This window comes from Pteropus alecto, unplaced genomic scaffold, assembly GCF_000325575.1.
Source record: "Pteropus alecto unplaced genomic scaffold, ASM32557v1 scaffold14, whole genome shotgun sequence".
Lineage (NCBI taxonomy): Eukaryota > Metazoa > Chordata > Mammalia > Chiroptera > Pteropodidae > Pteropus > Pteropus alecto.
The window spans coordinates 16348956-16370675 of NW_006436810.1; the positions used below are offsets into that span (position 1 = coordinate 16348956).

Here is a 21720-nt window from a genome sequence, read left to right on the forward strand (position 1 = left end):
AGGAAGTCCGGAAAGAAAAATGGAGCATATCGAAGATTTCAGATTGTTTGGCGTTTCTCCTTTGTTGCCCTTATTTTTTGTCTTTTAAAAAAATTTCCTTATCTGAGCAACAAGATGTGTTATTAATGGACTCTGAGTAGAACACGTTATTTGTTACAGTAACTTTTGACCTGTTTAATAAGTACTCAGGCTGTGTGGCAGAGTTTTTATTGTGTGCTGCAGTGTACAGTTATGAAGTGTGGTACATAATAAAATAAAAGCAATAATGCTGATATTTCTGAGGGATCCATCAGAGCTGACCTGAAGCAACATATTTCATCTGGTTTGTCTGGGCAGGAATGTTTGAAAGTTATAGCTGAAATTACTGGAGACGATATTGTGTTTATGGTTTCTGATTGTTTACCATTGTACAGAACTTCACCCTTCGTGAGTCCAAAAACTGTTTCTATGACAGTTCATTAGTGTCGGTGTCAAGAAACAAATGAAAAAGACGAAATACTTTCGTATTAGGCAATAAGACATTTTAAGCTAAATGTTAGTATTTATGTGTAAGAGTGTAAAAATCGAACGTGTAGCCACTCTGATGGGAAGAGAAGAGTATAGGGCGTTTTTGCAGTTCTAGGTAGGTTTTTAAATATTTTTATGTTTATTACATGTGAAGAAGATAATATTCTGAATATATTGTGCTAAATAAAATGTGTTATTGAAGTTAATTCATCTATTTTAACTTTTTAAGGTAGCTACTAGAGAATTTAAACTAGTATGTGTGGCTCACATTTTTTTTTTCCCTGCTTTATTGGAATATAATAGACAGTTAGTTGCTCATATTTACATTGTACAATTCAGTGAGTGTTTTTTCAATTACAGTTGACATACAGTAATATACCAGGTGCTGTTGTACAGTCTCGTGATCGGAGAACCACGTAACTCGCAAAGCGATCGCCCCACTGAATCTAGTCCCCCTCCCCCTTACGTGTTCATGGCAACGTTATTACCCATCTTCTTCATGCTGCACCTACATCTCCATGTCTATTCTGCAACTATCCGTTTGTACCTCTTAAGCCCTTAGCCTTTCATCGCCATCCCCCTAATCTCCTCCCATCTAGTAGCCCGTAAAGTATTCTGTGTACCTGTGAGTTTATTTCTCGTTTTGTTGTTGCTGTTGTTGACTTTGTTCTGTAGGTTCCGCATGGACGTGAAATCACGCGACATTTGTCTCTCTCTATCCGACGCATTTCGTTCAGCGCCATACCCTCTGGGTCCATCAAGGCCGTATCTTTCTCCATCCCCTTCCTTTTAGTCCGTGCGTCTTTTAATCTGCAGTGAGTCTCGTGCAGGCAGCATTCGTCGGGGTCTTGTTTGCTCATCCACTCCGCCGCTGTCTTTCAGTGGGAGCACTTCATTCTTTTCCATTTGAGGTACTTGTTGTGATGGGAATGTACTTATTACTATTCTTTTCTTTTCTTTTATTTTTATTATTATTATTTTTTTATTTTTTAGGCGAGGTAACCCTTGGTTAACCTCACAGATTGCAAGGACCTTGTCAACTTACAATCCCTTATTTTTTATTTTTTATTTTTTACACCTACAGCACCCGGTCTTCCTAGGTGGTCTCTCATCCAAGTAGTAACCAGGCCCGACCCTGCTTAGCTTCCGAGATCAGACGGGATCGGGCTCGTTCAGGGTAGCATGGCCATAGACTATTACTATTCTTTATTCCTGTTTTCGATACATGTTACTTCTTTTTACGGAAGTCCCTCCAACATTCCCTGTAATACTGGCTTGGTGGTGAGAAATTCCTTTAGCTTACTTTTGTGATACGTAGGTTTTTATAAGTGTGTAATGTTTAGGTCTGTGCTTCATAAAGTCATTAATTTGAAATGAGGTTTCGTAGAAGGCAGAAAGATGCTTATGGGAGGAAGAAACTCTTTACGAGAAGAGTGTGGGCTAGGTTGTACGGATCATCGTCCTGCTTAGTGTTGGAAAAGGTTGCCAGTTGAGTCTAACAAATATATTTATCTGTAAAAAGATAAATTACTACTTTGAAATATAATTTATGTGTTTGCTTGTCTCTGTACCTTATCAGATTTTACATACCTTGAGGACGGAGGCCCATGCCCTATTTATCTCGTGTTTCCAGAACACGAGATAGGATCTGGCCCATAGTGGATGTTCAAGAGACGTTTGTTTAATTAATATGAATAGTAGTGGACGTACTTGACTTTTTCCCTTGCAGCAGCTCCCAAACAATTAAGAAACAAATGGTTTCCTCACACTAGAGTTAAGATATGTAATGCTGCCTTTAAATTGACTACCGCCTGATGTTTTTCATTTTTAAAAGGGAATTCATCTGTCTTGATCAACCAGGCCAGTTCGAGTGTTTTGATTTGTATGAAAACCTCATGTTTGTATGTTTTTGAGAAGTACGTAGTCATTAAAGTTTCACCCAGGATAATTTGTACCTGAGGTTTTACTAAACTGCAGAACCTAGGTGGTGCCATCATCGCCATCACCACTGCCACCACCACCACCACCACCACCACTACTGCTGCTGCTTAGCAGACCAACATGTAGAATCACCCGTTTCAGCAAGTTCATAGCCTCGGTACAGACACAGTTCACTCACGAATATTTTTTGCCCACTGTTTCTCCTGCTTCCAAAGTAAATTTTAAGCCATATTTTCAGATTCATCAACATTCACTAGTGCGTTGATCCTATAAATTTTGTTTTGATATCGTGGTAGGGGTAGGGGAAGATAATAGTGGTAGATAACTTTTTAAACATTTTGTTCAACTCAGTGCTGTGATTACATATGACTATGGTAAGTCGTTGATGTGTCATGTCATTGATGGAGTGATACAAAGATATTCTTTCAAAAACATGGCAACTGTAAAAATAGTAATATATATATGTTCTGTGTGATCATGCTTCATATTTAATTTTAGAAATAAAACCATTAGCTTAAAAAAAAAAAGCCATGATGTACTTCTGAATTATTTCAAAGGTAATACTGTGGCAACACACACACAATGCACACACGCACACAGGTTACAACGATTCAGCCTTCCACGTGCACCTTAGGGGCAGACATTAAAGTAGTTTTAAAGTCGTCTTTTTCCCATGCGTTGTGTCCACCACACTTCGTATGGGCCAGAACCAGGTGGTGCGGTGAGAAAACCCGGATGGACCTCCGGGCAGTGCTGTCAGTCAGTCTCCTGCAGACAGAGGAGCCGGCACTTTATACGCAGACGGGCTGTCGGTCTTTAGGATTGGGGGCCGGGCCGGCTCATGTGATCAGATGCCAGCCTGGGAGTGGCTGTCAGGAACCTTCGAGCTGTGTGAGCGGCAGGCGGACTGTGCTTTATCTGACAGACAGTGTGTAAATCTGTCCGTGTAAAACCCCAAATGTTTGGCTTGCTCCTGGTCACTGTGGCGATCTGCTTACTGTCGTCTGCTGGGGCCGCGGCATGCCTTAGTGGGGCGTGCTGGGACGGCAGGCCCAGATGGCCGCGATAGTGGCAGTCACTCGTTCCGTGACTGGTAGGGGGATAAAGAGGAATTTACCCGACGCGTGCTTTCAGCTGCAAGAGCAGGCAACGCGGCTGGCCGGGAATGGCTTTATTAGCTCGGTTACTTTACATCTCAAGAAAATGGGCGGAATGCATCACATCCTGTTACACGCTCTAGGAACGAGAAACCTACTGTATCGGTGACTGGGGAATAGCTGTGTCCGAGGGGAGCTTCTTGGGTTTGTTAAGATGCCTTTACTTGCTATCACATGTGTTTATTTCATTGACTTTTACATGTTAATTCAACACCCTTTCATTTTTCTTTTTAAAAATACCTTGTATTACTTCAGTCTTGCTTACAGTAAATAGCAATGACTTCATGAATGTGAATATTCAACTAAGAATCTGTAAATTGTATTCTTGGGGAGAAATTGAATGTTCGTATCTAAACTTTTAAAGTCAGCGCGTTAGAGGTGAGGTCAGTGTCTCCACGTGTTTGCTCAGCGAGAGCAGAGACCTGACCGCGACGCAGAGGTCTCTGCTCCGTAGCGTGCTGAGTCGTGGTGTTTTCCTGGTCATTCCTTCGCTGGATAAGCAATACCACTTTAGGAATCTTCTTTCAAATTTCTGTAAGGTTATTTAGATTGTTTAAATTTTCATTCAGCTCTTCAGTTTGGTAAATGATTTCTTTGCTAATTGTAAATAGCGATCGGAAGCATTACTGATGATTTTAAACAGAGAGGAAACCGTGACACTGGGCCGTGCTGCTTTAGGACCAGTGACTTTCTGGGACGTGTCTCTGAGCTCTCACGGGGGAAGCGAGCTGCCCGTCAGCGTGAAATGAGTGTCTCAGCTTCTGGATACTGTCTTGTCCTGGTACGAGTGGCCGGACGTCCCAAGTGTGGCTAATGGTTTTTTCTAAGAATTTTAACAGCAATAAGAGAGAAGTTAAAAATATACAAAAGCAGGCATATCCGACACAGTGACATCAGTCAGCTTCGGGCAGTAAGTGCGTAATCACATGTCTACTGGGTTCTGTAGATTTGTGGTCGTCTTTATTTTGATTGCCTAAGTGCCAAAGTACAAAGTGCATTCATGTAACACTTCATTTAAATTACTTACTACTTGAGCACATGATACTAACTTCACATAGACACATTTTAATTGGTTTCGTTATTTCTAATCAACTTATTTAGAACATATACCCTAAGATGTGATAAATCTACAATTGCCCCTCAGTTCCTCCCTTGCCGACATGGTGGTGTCCACCGTATCAGCCCCTGGTCTGATCTGTGTCAGCTCAGGTAAAAGTTGCAATTCAGAGGGCTTGTTTCCTGGAAGCGGTTAAACTGTGCTAATGTTTCCACTTCTGTGGTTCCCCAGAGGAAATTTTCCTAATTATCCTCTACCTGGGCTTCTCTTCTAGGTCCCTTCCTTCTGCTTCCCCTGCTGAGTTGACTCTGTGGCTATTCCTTAGTCCTCTAGTGCATTTTATTTTTGAAGAATAGTAGATACCAGTAATTGATAAGAACTTATCTTGAAAAATGTTAGTGATACTTGGAGATGCACAGCAAATGTCTCTGGACATCCCATGAGGTGGTTTGTAGAGACGAGGACAGTGTCTTTTAACATCTCTTCTTTAGGTCTTAGGTCTTAAGCAGATTTTTGTGAATATCATCATCCAAATTCCAGTGGAATGCTTCATCAGTACCTCCTGCTTATATATAGAAGCCTTCTTTATTCATCTTTTATTGTTGCGATTTTCTATCCTCGTCTATCAGTTTTAGTTGGGAATTTCCAATTCTGTAATTGAGCATGAGAGCAGCTTACTTTAGGGTGTTGCGTGTAGCATGCCTGTCCTGTTCTTTTGCCGTTATTATTATCCTACCTTCCCACACCCGTATTCTAGTTTGGTATTATACAGCTATGCCTGGCAATGTAATTTAATTAGTGTTACTTTCTGTTGTTTCGTTTTGCTGTCTTAGACAATTAAAGAGGAACGATACTCAAGCCTCTGTCTCCTGGAAATCGGGTCTCTCTGTTCCAGAGGAGTTAACTAGCATTTGGACTGTGTGTAGACCTACGGTTAGCAAGACAGGGTTTTAAAATCTGATGGAGGTAGAATTTCTCACTGGCTGCGATGGTTGGTCGATGCCAGCCGATTCAGTTGGCCGTTTTCCTCAGAACCCCGTCTTCCCTGTACTGGAGAGGGGCAGCCTTGGTAGCGTCACTTACGAGTGTTGGACTTCCAGTACACCTCGTCCCTCTGTCTGGACTCAGTGGAATTTAATGGAAGTTAGAATTGCACGGTTTCATTTTTGGGACGTGTTTTGGAGACATTTCGTTCCAATTCCGTTGCACCTGACGTGCAGAAATGCAGGCCGAAAAGCACAACCCGGGCGCTGATGTCACAGCGCAGTCGGTGTCCAGGCAGCTGTCCACGTCACTTCGGCGCCGTGGCCGCCTACGAGCAGCGTCGTTTGCGCTTTAAAATATGCCATTGGGAACGTCCTTTATCAGGACACTTGTCACCATGTTTTGAGTCTTTGATAAAGTTTAGTTACATGTGATTATTGAATTGTATGAGTGTTCTTAATTCGTCATTTTCCTGCCCTTATTTCGATGCTTCTGTGAAGGACACCAAGAAGTCAAACATCAGTGCAGCTGTCCCTGAATTGTTTGGAGTTGCTTAGGGGATGTCTGGGCTCGAAAGCAGACAGTAATTCAGAAGTCAGCACGGAGCGGACTTGCTGTTGGCCAGTCAGCCACAATAGGATCAGGACGCTTGCGTAATACAGAGAGTTAAAATGAAAAATGAAACCCGGGTAGGTCTTTAGCGAGAGCTCGTCTGGCAGTCTTCAGTCTGATGTTTTCTCATGATCGCACACCTAGAACCATCTCTTCTGAAATCGTGATTCTGTGGTTGCTGGTGGCAAACAGATTCTTTAATTGTGGTGAACCGTATCTGGGATTAGCTGTCAGCTTTGTGGCATTCATGGTACAGGCATATAAAACCGTTGAACACTGATGTCTGAACTATCTGAATAGAAATATACTGTTTCAATTTCAAAAGTTTAAAGGCCAAAAATTGTCTTGCTTTTTATAAGCAAGTCCGTGGTGCGGGGCAGGTGAGGGCCACAGAGGGCCATGTGGCCAGAGTGAGGCCGTGCGTGGAAAGGAGGTGGCCTGGGAGCTCAGGCCGCGTGAGGCCTGCAGGACTCTGCAGGGACTTGGACTTCGTTTCTTCTGGGTGAGATTGGGGGGCTTTGAACAGAGGCCTGGCGGGGTCCGCCCTGGGTTTTAACAGAACTACCATTTGCCCTCTGCACTGTGTGGAGGGCAGGAGGGTGGGGGGCGACAGCAGGGGCAGGGGGCTCTGTTGCAGGGTTGCGGAGTGTCCCTCCATGAGGTGGTGGGGTGCAGTCCACTGGGAGCAATGGCTGCAGTGTCCCGGCCCTGGACACGTGTGGGAAGCAAAGCCCACAGGCCTCGCAGGTGGACCTGCCAAGACGGGGTGCTGGGTGATGGGGGGTTTGGGCCTGAGCACGGGACATGGCGTGTCGTTCACCAGGCGTCTGAACACTGTGGGGCGGCGCCCCTGGGAGTCGGGGGCCACATGCAGACGCGTCACAGTTGACAACGCTGCCGGCCATTGTGGCGGAGATGCTGAGTGGCCTCTGAGGACGAGCCGACCTGGACTCGTCTGAACTGCAGGTGTTCCTGTGGAGGCGTCAGAACGCACATCTCCAAAGCCCCGAGGGTCGGTCCAAAAAGGAGCGATTTCCCGACCGCCCCCAGCGTCCGGCCTCGGCACGGTGGCAGGAACCAGCCAGAGTGACCGCCGAAGATCGTGAGGCCCCTGCTTCAAGTCAAGAAGCCAGGGGCGCTTCGAGGTGGCTTGTGATCGGCTGCCCGGTATCCCGGCCCCACTCTCGTGCTGTCTGTCGTGTGACGCGTGTTTGGGGACCCCGTGCGCCCGCATGGCGGTATGTGGCTGAGTGCCAGGAGAGCAGGGTGTCCGTGGTCCCCGCCTCCTGGGCGGCCGCGGCTCCTCGTGTGGCGCCTGCTGCGCCTTCGCTCACACGCTGCTGTCCCCTTGGACCCACCGCCACAGCGGCCCGGGCAAGCCCCGGGACGCCCGACCCAGGCGGGGCCACTGCTGCCCCCGGCCTCCTGTCCCCCGCCTCCTGCCCCCCGCGAGCTGCTCCGGCTCCGTCCGCTTCCACGTGTTTCTGTCTGCAAAGCCTTGAATTCCAAGATCGGGGTAATATGAAGAGCTGAGTTGTCGGAAAGTCTGAACCGGCAAATTCTTTGGCTGTCGTTTTTATTCTTTCCCGGTCCTTAATTGAACAGTCTGTTTTCGTTGTTAACCTCATTCCGATATTGCAGTCAGTTCTGTATTTCCGTCCCCCTAACACTGCACTTATGACTCGTGTAATGTGCTTTATCACCTACACGCATCCGGTTGTTTTTGCTTGTGCACTTATGATATTCGAAAGATACTCGGTTTAATATTTTGAATGCTGGAAGGTATATAATAAATGACTCTGTTATTCCACAGAGTCTTTTGTTGGAGGTGTCGAAAATTTAAAAGTTGGTATAAATGATCTATGTGCAGTGTTTGTAGATGCCCATCTGAATTCATCCTTTCAAATAGTTTAGAATATGTGAGAAGTAGATGAAATCATGAATCTGGTTTGTGAAAAGAGGGATCCGTAGCTGCACACGTCCAGTTTCCACACCAAATAATGGTTTTTCGTCCTGAAGGAAAGCTGAACTAATGGCTTTGCCCTGCGTAGAAGAGTGTTTGTTTGTTTGTTTGTTTTTCCATTCAGATAAACGTCAAACAAGTGTGCACTGTCTAGTTTTATTCACGTTTGGTTGCAGGCCACCTCACACCCACCGCACAGTGGGTCTGTGTGAGAAACGGTGAAGAGCCTACTCGTTTTAGTAACTATGTACTCATGGCTGGATCACAGTAACTTTAAAACCCTTAAAAATTCGTTTTTATGTTAATCTACTTTTAGTACATTCCTTGAACTTACGATTTAGAGGGAACAGATCACTTCCCTTACGACCCGACCTTTGTGTACATCTGCCTGTCAGAATCTGTGGTTTAGGGCGAGCCGTGTCCACACCGCATTCGGCTTCCCGGCTCACAGTGCGTCTTGGTGAAGCTCCAGCCCTCGGCGCCCGAGGCGCTCCCTCCGGAAGTGCGCTGTAACTGCCGCTCCGCCGACGGAGGCCTCAGCACGGTCGGTTCACGCCGAGCCCTGAGCTTCCTGGGCAATGCGTCTCAGCCCTGCTAGCTGATCTTGCCTTGAGCTCAAATGGTTCCCTAGATCATCGTGACATGCTGGAAGGCCGAGACGATGACGAAGGCCAAGACAATGAAATACCCGAGTTTGCCAGGCAGCCCTCCCCAGCCCCAGCCAATCACACAGCCCCGTCGGGCTGGGCAGCCCTTTTGGAATCTGGCAGATCCATTCGAATGTTTAGAATTTCTGCTTCCGTAATAGATACGTAAGGACCCACAGAGCGAATTGCAGATGGGCTGTGTTTGCCAGTAGACAGGATGCGTGGTCCTACGGAACAGGTTTCAGTGTTACAAGAATATAGTTTAGGGAAAAGTACATAATTTTTTGGCACATATTCGAGGTGACTTTATACTTGTTATTTTCTTCATTCCGATTTAACCTAGTGCATATCTGAGTCCTGTGTGAAGTCCCATTTTGAATAGATAGTGGCGGTCTTCTGTCTCCGAGGCACAGGCTGAGAGCTGAGTGCGCCGGTGGCAGAGACAGGCTCTCACGAGACCAGAGTGTCCACAGAAGTATGTCCCGCATGTTACGGGTGAAACCTAACAGCCACGGTGACCAGCCACGTCGTTCGGCTTATTAGTTTTGGTGAGAAAACTATGTCCTTGTTCAGGTGTGCCGATGGGTCTTTATGGGCTGGCAGAGAACTCAGGCAGGAAACTGTGGCTTTCTCGTTGCTCTTTTAAACAGTCGTGAAACAACAGATAATTCTCTTGATTTACTGTTTATGGACCACCACTGACCTAGCCTGATACCGGATGAAGAGATGTCCTGTGCAGTATTTCTAGAAGTACCGATGTGACTACACACCAGGAATAAAAATTACACGGTCCTCCTGAGGCTCAGAGAGGCTGCCCGGGGCCAGACACTAACCCCCTTTCCCCAGCACCGTGACTGTCTGACCCCAAAAGTTATTCCTGGATCCACGGCACACAGAAACCGAGCTATATTGTTTATGTGAAACTATCAGCTTTATCAGCCAAGGGGGAATGGAATCACCTGTCTATGTGGACGCGCGATGTTTTCCTCCAGTGCATGTTTATCTTAGCAACATTTCATACAGTACTGTTAATGAAACATTTTATTGGCGCGTTATCACACTGTAGCGTAAAGACCTTATTATAACTTACAAATTCTGTGTGAATAGTGCTTTCTGATGATTTGACTGTGATAGGTCGTCTGGATTAGGGCAGAGGTTTTGTTCATACTCAGCCTTCATTAATGAATGTTTAACTTCAATAAATTAAAATTTAAAAGGGAATTCCTTTACTTCGGTTAGTTTGGCATTCGATGTTTTTATTTATGCTTTCTCCTTTCTCTAAGCCTGTTTTCCATCCTGTTGGTAAAAGCTGCCTTATTTGTATTTGTTAACCAGTTCGTTCTAAAACTGTAACTGGCAAGAGTGTCATCTGAAAACTTAGTAAAAGATTTTTCCATTGACATGCAAGTGACATCGTCTGAGGATGTGGGCACCCTGAAATGTTGCCGGTGCATCTTTGGTAGACGGCTCGCAGCATAGAGTCTCTGTCACAGCCAACATGCTGCTTGGGAGAGTGTGTGTTCCTTGGCCAAATAGAAAAGACTTAGTCGTCAATCTTAGGTGTGGACGTTGTCGTGGGAGGCTTTCTTCTGGACGCACTCATGTTCGTGGCTTGTATGTGTGCATACTACATACGTTTGGTCATGGACACTCATGAAGGACAAACGCACATTTAGCTCCTTAGAAAACTGTAGTCAAATAACTGTGGAGAGCAGCCCCTGAAGGATATAGGAAGGGAGAAGAGGGACTAGGATAGATGATTTTTTTTCCTATCAAAGCCAAGTTGCTGTCTGGTCATCAGGGCCATGTTTATTTGATGCAACTTTGTTTCTCCCTTCAGTGCGGCACGCTCCCTCCCCCCGACCTCGGTTCTGGCATTGGGGTCCCTGCGTACACGCCCCTTTACCGGCCTCTGCCTCCAAGCATGTCCCTGCCTGCCGCCTCCATCATTTACGCCGACGCCGCCCCTTCAGACTCCCCTGAAGCCCCGCGTCGTCCGCGAAGCTCTTCCCACGTGTCAGTGTGTGCTCACTGGCTGCACACGCGCTGTGTGATGCTTTCGCTCGACATCTCATAAAGCTTAGCATAACGTGGCGACTTCATGTGGCGCTGCCCCCCAATGCTAGTGGTGCCCCTCGGCGGCCAGACCCCTTCGGGGAGGCATGCGTATCTTCCATTTATTTGCACATGGCATAGATCACTGCTAGACACACAGTTCCAATGCATACTCTTCTATTGATCAGTTACTGTTGGAGTAGTGAACTATTATAATTTAAAGATTGTCGGGTTGTATCGTCAGTGTTCAAAGACTGAACATTAGTCAAGGCATTTGGGATGAAGGTAGAAATGGGTTGCAGATGCATTTTGCATTTCATCTCAAATTATTTATATCAGTAAGGGCAATGATTTAAAAGAAACTCTGTCTATGTAGTTTTTAAAAAGTAATATTAGTCCTTTATTTGTAAGTGCTATTCTAACCTTCCTTACATAAATCCAGTGTTTTCTTACCTAACCTGAAGCAATAAAATTTCATTTAGTCCAGACTAGAGGATCGTGGCAATTTAATATATGTCTTGTTCTCCCAGAGTTGACTTCTACGGTTAGTTAAAATTGTTTCAACTTTCCAAGGCCTCCAGCTCTGTGATACACTTGAAAGGGGGTGGTTTGGAAAGGAAGGGGCAGCCGGTGACTGGAGTGGATGTCACATGCAGTGTAATTCCTTCCACCTGTTCTCGTGTTGGCGTTTTAAAGCCTCGTAGGAAATATGAATGATTTCAGGACTAAACCAACTTCTCAGACCCTGAGACGGGGCTTAGTGGACCTTTGTCTGCCAGCAGCGCTCGATCCGTGTTCTTCTACCCTGTGTGGATTGGGCTGCCTTGTGGAGCACAGCTGGGGTGATGTGAACTATCATCCAAGCCAGGGATTGGCCCGCGATGGCCTGCAGGCCAGACCAGGCCCACTGCCTGTTTCTGTGAATAAAGTTTTATTGGAACACAGCCATGCCCATTTGTGTATGCACCGTCTGTGGCTGCATTTGTGCTACAAAGGCAGAGTGGGGTAGCAGCATCAAAGGCCTGGCAACTCACCAGGTGGGAAGCACTGTCCCCACACACAGCCTTGCCCAGCCCTGGTCTGGGTGCTGCCGTGGGGGGGTGGAGGGGGCGGGTGCCGGATGCAGCGTGTGCAGTACGGTGGCCGAGTTGCCACCAGGCTTGCTCGTGCGGCTTGGGGCAGGCCAGAGCTTACGGCCCTTTGGCAAAGAGAAAAATCCGTGGGAATGAGGTTTTGAAGAATGAATTCAGATCTTTGGGGCATAGCCCTTGGGACCTTTGGATGGTTTTCTCTAGAATGAGTTATTCTCTTGGTTCTTGGTCCACTAAAGCGCCTGGGATTAGTATTCTGTTTAATGCTCCTCCCAGAAGTAATTTCGACACAACGATTTTTAACCTTTGGAGTGAATCAGAGGGGCCAAAAAATATGTTTCTCAGTAATTAGAATCTGAATGATATGTTAAGAGATTTTAAGAAGACGGACTTTGGCATGAGTGAGGTTAAATTTCCTTCTAACCAGTTAACAAGGATATAGCCTGTTAATTAGGCTGATTATCACCTGCTCAGGGCAAAGACAGCTCAGGACTCTTGGCTGAAGCAGCCCCCTGGGGCTGTGTCAGGGCCCTCGGGGGTCTTTTCCAGGTGCAGCTCTGAGCCACAAAGAGCCCGAGCTGCATTTAGTAAGCGAAACCTTTCTAATCTTAGGTCTTCGTGGCCTCTTCATTTAGATCACACATGTTTTACATGTAAAATCGGAAACGGGCCTTTCTCAGCGTCTAGCTTAAGTTGACTAATCTGGATGTTAGTGTTATCATGGAATGTTTTTGGTTTCAGGATATAACTTCATTCATCGAGTCAGAATTTTTGTGTGGACGTCGTACACACGTACGCACGCAGATATTTGGAAGAAAATGCAGAGGGACTCCGAGAGCCATCATCGTTATTATGTAGCTGTCAGTGTACCTTTTCAGTTATTCAGTTTAGAGAAACAAGTGAGAAATTTTATTTTCCATGCAATTTAAAGTTGCATATTTTAGTGAAACATGCACAGAATTCTTTGCGGGATAATATTGGGGTATTGAAGGTGGAGTTAGTACCTTTTTTTGCATGAATAAGTGGTTTAATTCTAAAGGCAGCATTGTATATTTTTTACTTAGGTATTTCCCAGGCCAAGATAAATGAGGGCACCTCACAGTTATGATAGATATTGCATTTGTTATCGTGCAGAATTTTTAGAAATTTTTCATTTTGCTTCGTTATCCTTTGGGTACATTTTTAACATACGACACTCGTGTGAATTGAGCATTGTACTTGCTCTTCGGTGGTTGTCTTTAAACGCCTTTTTATTTGCTGCTTTGTTCAAGAAAGAAAGGGATTGCTTCTCAGTTCTATTTGCAGCTCAGCAGAAATTCATGTGGAAACCCTACAGGGCAAAGACCCCATCGTATTCTGTTTTCATTTGGCCTCTTAGGGTACTATTATATAATTATTAAATTATGATAATCGAAAAAGGAGGCTGTTATTCCAAAGAAACGGTGCATTGGTAGTAACTGAGTAAATTAGAAGGTGTTGGAACAAATTCATTAGTACATTGGACTGTTTTGCTGGGACTCATACAAAGCTTGCATTGTTTTCACAGTTTTGGATTCTATATTTATTCATAAAGACCAACAATACCTGTCAATTAAGTTTTTGTAACATCGCCTTAGTTTTACAGTAATAATTTTGAATCAGTCAACACCTTTGGTTCACAGTTTTGAAAGATGATAACCACATGATTATTTAATATTTTGACAAAATTTAGCTTTCTCTCTTTTATTAAAATTTCATTGGTACTATACCAGATCTTGCTCATTGCTGTGCTTTTTTTGCAGATATGAATTTGTATGACTTATTAATTTCACAAGACTGAACCAAGGTGTCATGTAGGGAAGATAGGAAATATATTTCATTATTTAATTAAAATATTCACTGGAATTGTGAAAAATTTTCAAAAGCCGTGGAATCACTTTAGAGTATATTTACTTCGGATTCCATTTTTAGAAAGCGACAAAGTTGCACAGCTGTGTTAACACTCCGCCCTCATGAGCAGGCCTTTGTCTCTCTTCCCTGAAGCAAGCAGTGGCCACCAGTCGTGACGTCACGAATGTTTTTGCTCGTGGACTTCATGTGTTTATATTGCATATTGTTCCTTTTATTGAAAAATTATACGTCAGTGGTGCGGTTCCATATCTACTTCATTTCGTTTGAACACAATTACGTTTTTGAGGTTGTTTACTTCATGCTGATACATGTAGCCCTAGTTGATTCATTTTATAACTGCATCATGGTGTTCCATTTTATGATTAAACCCATTATTGATTTACTCCCCAGCTGATGGATGTTTAAGATTGTTTACATTTTAATTGGATAATTTTTTCACATTTGTCCTCATGCCAGTGTTTCTCAGTCGAGTCTACCTAGACCGGGCTTCCTGGCAGACAGTGGGTAGGACATTTACAACCTGAGAAAGCACTGCCAGCACAGTGAGATTCCAAAGGATCCTGAATTCCAGAGAATAGGAAGGAACATAGAAACGTACTAGTGACGCGTTTTTCCGTATTTTAAATATTACAAAGTAGTAAAGCACCAAAGTATCAAAATGCTTTTATCTTCACATACAAGTGGTATAAGTGCAGATTTCTCATTAAGTTGCTAATAAGTGGAATGAATAATCCAACTAGTAGGATTTTTACATGTTGGAGTAACATTTAAAGTATCATTTGAAGAAGATTCATATAGATCTCCCCCCTGTTAGGACACTTACCTTCTGGAGTAATATGGAAAGATAAAGTTAAGGATGCAACTCAAAATGCCAGTTACAGATTCTGACACAATTCGTCTGCCCTTTAGGCCTTCAGAAACAAGCAGCTGCTCTCACGGAGCTTAAGACACGAGCGTCCATTAAGGTGGCGCGTTAGTCACGTCTGGTAATTCAGCCGCTACGATTCTTCGCTTTCCCCGCGTGCGTGATGCCCGCCAGCGCCCCGGTGACAATTTCTGTTTCTGTCGTATACTTAACAAGGAGGATGTTTCGTATTCTCTCTTCAAACATTTAAGTCTACAGATGTGGATTTTAGTTTTGCTCTGTAAGTGCAAATTGTGTCGTGGTGATTTCAGAGAAGAAGGAGCCCCCCTGGATTTAACGGGAAAACAACGGCGCAGGGCCCTCGGCAAATACCGAACTCTGCCGCCAATACGTCGGGTACGGAAGACTTGTTAGAATTTAATTTCGGACCCCTCCTTTAATTTAGGGATCCATATAAATTTACCAAATACGAAATGGATCTGGCTGCATGAAGGAAGCCATAAACACGAGTGTATGGAAGCTGAGACAGGATGCCGTGGACGTCACTCGTTCATGGGGTCGCCAGGAGCCGGAGCCCACTCAGCAGCATGTTACACACACACACACACACACACACACACACACACACACACTTTACAGCAAAAGGCCACCTCTTAACTGACTCACATAGCAGTTACCACATGAAAAGGGCTTTGTTCCACAAAGCCCTGATGGGGCGGACACCCCGGTCCCCGGGGGCCAGGCATTTCTCCTCCTGGCGGGAGCTGAAGCTGTTCTGTACAGTGTCCTCATGGAAAAGCATTTCCCTCAGAATTCTCAGGTCATCGCTTCATTGGCTTCTAATACCCCTCTGCTCTTGCGAAGTCTGGTATCATTGCGATTTCTTTTGCGTGTGATATTTTCCCCTGTCGAAACCCTGTAAGATCACCTCGCATCCAGCAGGAGCATCTCGTGACGTCTGGGAAAGGGAAGGTGATGCAGTCTCTTCTTCATGACGCGTCTCGCAGCGCTGCTGGGGGTTCGCGACACTGTGAGATGTCGCGCCCTAGTTTGGTTCCAGAGGAGCCGGAGATGGCAGCGACACCCACCTTTTCTGCTAGCGTCTGTCGTACCGTTTTTTAAACATTAAGGTTATAAATGTTTAAAAATTTTAAAACTCATTAAAATGTTTAGAGCACCGAAGAAAGGATCTGAAACAAGTATGGAAACCGTGGATACTGTCATCTGGCGGCGTAAATCCCGGTGGAAGGCACGCAGCGCTGTCATCTTCTGTATGGCTGGAACAGTCACACGTTGTACAAGGAACCCCAGTGCAGAGATAGGAGAGGAAGCCAGGCTGTGAGGGTGAGGAGCCCTGGGCAGCCTGAGTGGCCCCTGCCGCAGTCACATTCAGATGTCACATTCTCGCTCTGAGTCTGGTGAAACAAAGAAACAGCTCTTGCTCACCAGTTTAGTTCGTGTTCATCCAGTGACCGAAAGGACACCACTGTGCACCGGGCGCTTTTATGGGCCCTGAAGGGCGGCGGGTGAACCAGACGCCATCGCACTGTTATGTGCTTGTGTCGTTGACCCTTTTAGGTTGCAGTCTTTACGTGATGTCACTTACTTGTCTTTGTACATCCTTCAGCTGCCTTACTATACAGCTCTCCTCACGAAGACATGACTGGCAAGTTTTTGCCAAACAGACCTCTTTTTACTGTATCGTAAATTCGGTTACGCAAGAGGCTTCCCATGAGCGGCCACCACGTGGGGGTAGAAAACCTTTGTGACGTGGAACCCAGCCTGATGTAGGTCCCAGGCTTCACCGTGTCCCTGGGAAACCGGTGGCCACCCCCAGTCGAGGGACGGTAGGACACGAGCATCAGTCGTGCGGTCGCTTAGGGCCCTGCTCCTCCCGCTCTGCTGTGTCCCGTGCTTGCCGTCGCCCAGGCCCCTGACGGTGCTGCGCTTCCACGTGCCACCTGTCTTTCAGCATCCGCACTAAGCGCCAGCTCTGGGGCGCCTTCTCGAAACCGCGCCCCCGCCTCCCCTTCGCTGCTGCTCGTAAATCTGTGATGGCATTTTACGTGGGGGGGACGGGCATCGAGGTTATTGCTGGGAAGGATTTTCCTCCCTCGCCAGCCTGTGGTTTTCTCGAGAGCCAAAGCTGCCGCCGCCTCGTTTCCCAGCGTCGAGGGCAGGGAGTGGCGCAGTGGGTGTCGGGGTCTCCCTGGGGCTCGGCCGAGCCCACGCCCATGCTGTGGCTTCCTGGGTCCATGGGGCAGAGCCACACCGCGCGTCCTGGAGAAGCTGGGTGGCCTTGCGACGGCCCCAGGGGGCCGGCTCCCTCGGGTGCGTGCTGTCCTCACACACTTGCTGCGCGAAGGCAGGTGTTTTACAGTGTCCGGGACGCTGGACTGTATCGTCCAGGAAGCTCCCCGCTGATGAATGGGGCTTAATCTTTCTGAGGACTCTGTACATTGGTTATATTTTAGGTTCTTTTCAAAGTACCAGTGCACGGACCTATTTCCATAAAGCCAATTGTGAAATACGTGAGGTTTTCTGGAAGTCAAGGGGTGGCCTCAGTTCTTTGTTATCTGGCTTTTGTCATTTTATGACAGGCACTAAGCTGTGGCTTAACATTTTTATTACGTGTGAATAATAGAGTACATATATTGAGGTTTCATAGATGTAATTTTGTTAAATGTACATCACAGTAGATTTAAAAATGAGGGATTTATTTTGTCATTCATAAAGTTGTAATACAGTCTGGAGAAACTATTTGTTAACAGATAGCATCCACTTAACCTCCTTATTTATTTCGTGTAGGAGAAGGTGAGATCCACAATAAATACACGAAGAAATAAGTAGATAGGGGAATTTATCTTGGAAATAAGATCCCTGTCATGGTTTTGAAATGTTAAATGCATGAAGACCCGTCAAAGAGATGTACGGACGTGATATTTTTTTACAGTGCATTTCGAAGTATTTAGTTATATTTGTCATTCTCTAGTCCCAGTAAGCAGCGATCAGATGATACAGTAATTTCAGTCAGTCAGTGTTAATGGGTGTAAATATGGTGTCTCTACACATACGTCATATGGGTATATTAATTGACAATTTTAATATTAATGAAGCCCTTAAAGTATTTTATATGACATTTCTGAAATATTTAGCAATTTTTATTTCTGTTGCATTTAAGATAGGTTATAAAAATATATCTACACATAACAGATGAAGGGGGATTTTTATAAAAGGTAATTTCAGAATTTGATTTATAAGAATTTATGAAACTGAATGATTTATTTGTTAAAGTAATGCGCATTTGCCTCAAAATGAGAAAGCTAATTATTTGGAGCTTGGCCTTCTTTTTCTACCCTATGAGACCAAGGAAATTTGTAAAATCATAGTTAAAGCCTTTATGGAAAGAATACAGACTTTTCACATCTCCTTATTTACATCATAATTTACAACAGGTGTGGTAATCTTATTTTTAATTGCGTTAACTTGCTAAAAGTATAGGCCGATTTACGATAGTCAAATCCAGCTGCTGGAGTTTCTCTATGTGGTGTAGTGCTTATCAACGTATTAAAGTATTTTAATTTTGAATATTGGGCTTTAATTTGCTTTTACTTGACTGTTCGTTATCTTGAATTAATTAGCTGGACACTGTTAGGTACAGGGATGGCTTTAACCTAAATTGTATTAGAAATAAAAAGTACATGTTAGCAGTGAGTTTCCTGAGTGCACGTGAAACGGGACAGAAGATTAACCCGAGGAGATATTGAAGTTTTTTGTTTGGGGTTCATATCGCCTTGATTATTAAGAGTAACTGCCTGTGAACCGTGGGGCTGAAATATTGTCGGGGGGGAGTATGGCCTTACTGTCTTCAGAGTTTTTTCCATACAGGAAACAATGGAGGTTTCTTTTCCTCAAAGACTTATTTTATCAAAAAAGTTATGGTTGTATCTGATTTTTATTCTCATCAAAGCAGACGTCTGCGTGTCGGGGAACGCCGTGGGAAGCGGCCCCCTCCGGGAGCTGTGCGGTGGGGGCGGGGGTGTCGCAGGAGCCAGGCAGCCTCAGCCGGTGGCCCTGCCCGGCGGGGAGCAGGCCTGTCTCGGCACTTTAGTATGGATGGCTTTTCATTTAGCCTTTGCTCTGACAGCCCGTGCCCTGGATAAGTGGTGTAGGCCTGTACAGGTGAAATCTATTCTCACATTTGCCTCAGGGGTGACTGGACTGTAACAGAATTTTTCAAACCCGTTGGGCCCAACCGCAAAGCAGAGAATAAATGGCTGAAGTGCCAGGCCTGGACAGAAAAATCAATGCCTGGTTATACAGACGTGACAGAGCCGGCCGGCGGTGCTCCTCGCCCGGCCGGGCGTCCGCCACGCTTCGGGGGGGACGCGGGGCCCTGGGGGCCGTGTGGGCGCCACTCACCTCCTGCTCTCTCTCCTCCACGCAGGAAGTTCACCTGCCACCTGTGCGACAGAAGTTTCACAGAGAAGTGGGCCCTGAACAACCACATGAAACTCCACACGGGGGAGAAGCCGTTCAGGTGCACCTGGCCCACGTGCCACTACGCCTTCCTCACGGCCTCCGCCATGAAAGACCACTACCGGACACACACAGGTGCGCAGCCCCGCCCCCGTCCCGTGTCCCGCCAGGCCGGGCCGGTGGCCCCGTGCTGGTGGCCCCGTGCCGCGGTGAGCTCGGCGGTGGTCAGTAGGAACGGTCCCCCGTTGGAAGAGTTGAGGACTGTGGTACTTACACTTTGAAAGGATGGCATCTCTTCACCGGGTGTCAGCGATAGGGTCATTTTAAAGTGACATTGTAACGTGTGTGTGGGGTGTGATGTTGCACGTGCATGTGTTTAAATAACAAACTCCATGTTTAGAGGCCCATTTATGTTGCACGTGTGCTGTGCGTGCGTGTGCGTGCGTGTGCGTGTGTGCCACGTGTGCTGTGCGTGCGTGTGCATGTGTGTGTGCCACGTGTGTGTGTGCGTGTGTGTGCGTGTGTATGTGCATGTGCGTGTGTGTTTACATGTACCTTTTTAGGTGTGACCTCGATGGAGATGCAGTTTTCACAGAGCGTTTGTACCTCGTTACCGACACACACAGCGCTGTAGTATTTTTGAACATTATTGAATCTTGGTTCTATGTACCTTTTAAAAAATCTTTAATCAAGTTAATATTTCTCTTGAGAATGCCATCAGATCCAGTGGTTATTGATAATTAATGCAAAGAGGCTCATCTGAATTCAGCCACTGTAAATTTCTTAGATAATTATATATATTCAAAATGTACAAATTCATTTACATCGCCTCAAAACATTTAAAAGACCGTGTGGAATTTAAACCAGTGGACAGGAAAGCAGCACACGCAACTCTCGGTCAGAACCTTCGTAAACACGCGCTGCTTAGTGTGCCGCAGTGTCGTAGGCACCGTTTTCGGCGTGTTTCATTATCTCAGGACAGCGGCCCCTAAGCTCCTCGCGGTGCACGGTGGGCACTGTCCTCATCTCTCGAGGGCTGGGTGACTGAGCTGTTTGGTATTCTTGTGGTCTTTCTCTTTACACCTCTCAGAAAGTATTTTGTTTCAGGGAAAAAAATAAATTTTAATCAGCATTCCCAAATGTTCTTCTGATTGCCAAGAATCCTGTATTATTGTTAGAAATTATAGGTTAAAGTTCTCCTGGAGCAGTTTGTGGGAAGCCCAGGCCTCCTTAGCTTCCTTGACAAGGGCGTTGACGATTTAAGGTCTCCCGCCTGCCCTGAGAGATCACTTATATCGAACAGCAGATGAAAAGCCAGTGCAGATGTAATTTATCGTCGGCGTTTCCTTCTAAAGAATAATTGTGGAGACTTGGCTGGATCAATAATATGGATTTTTGTTGTTAGGTCTTGTAGTCTGCACCATAATGAGAGATAGGGGACAGTGGCTGTTTTCTAATAGAAAATAAAGGATTGGTTTCCGTGTCTTTCTACATTTGAATGCAAAATGGCACACTTGAAACTAATTCAAGTTGTTAAGAAAAGTCTCCTATTATATCTCTGCTATCATATAAATATGGCATGTTAAATGAACCCCGTTTATGTGGAGTGAAATATTACCTTTAGTTTTTTCTTAAATTTTTTTTTCGAAAAATACTCTGTTGCCCACTATCCGACCCTAACCCTGCTACCTGCTCAAAAAAAAAAAAAAATAAAGTGAGTGAAAATTGAATTTAGAATGACAAACAAATCAAGCCACCAAGGTGTCTATGACATACAATACATTGCAGGCTAACATCCTAAATAAAATACTGCACATCAAAAAATCAAGGTCACTAATGTATCTAAAACCAAATCACGTGGAAAAGTAATAATTTTGTCTTTGTGCCTATACATCTCTTCAACTAGGAAAGGAATAAAACTTAGGTATACGTGCAGCATCTATACCTGTAAAGAACGTCCATCTCGTGAGGACTTTTCTGCGTGTGTGAATGTTTTTATTTTATAAGAGGCTGTAGGTCACTGAGTTCACTGGTGAAAGAAATGACTCGTGCCCCGTGGGGGTCCGGAGGACATAAGAACACTCTTTGTTCATCAGAGACCGTGCTGGTTGCATGGCACAGCCCTGAGATGTCCACTCCACACAGCACCAGGTGCACACACACACGAGCTGCCGCCCACGAAACGGTGATGGCGAAGAAATCGCAGAGAACAGTTCTGCCTCGACGTACAATAGTCTGTTAACGTTAACAAGGAAGTTATCGTTTGGGATTTTTTAAAAGTCCACATTCGCTGTTATTTAATTGATAATACATCTAGTTAGAAAGATTTATATTTCTAATTGATTAAATAATTAAATGAGTGATTATAATTAAACTTTATTCTTCACAGCCCATCTACTCTATTCTTTTTTTCTATAGTGGAATAAACTTAACCTCCAAACAGGAAAGTAAAGATAGGAAAAATATTTAAAT

General features: G+C 45.1%; 1 protein-coding gene and 1 pseudogene across 2 annotated transcripts in view; one reads left to right on the plus strand and one right to left on the minus strand.

The window, feature by feature from the left end:
• Positions 1-21720, plus strand: part of ZNF407 (zinc finger protein 407) — a 365078-nt gene that overhangs the window by 203153 nt on the left and 140205 nt on the right. For both annotated transcript variants that reach the window (XM_015590818.2, XM_015590819.2), the window contains exon 5: positions 19217-19383. In XM_015590818.2, coding sequence (XP_015446304.1) covers positions 19217-19383 — 167 coding nt within the window. The remainder of the gene's footprint in view (positions 1-19216; positions 19384-21720) is intronic.
• Positions 1583-1701, minus strand: LOC112481361 (annotated as a pseudogene).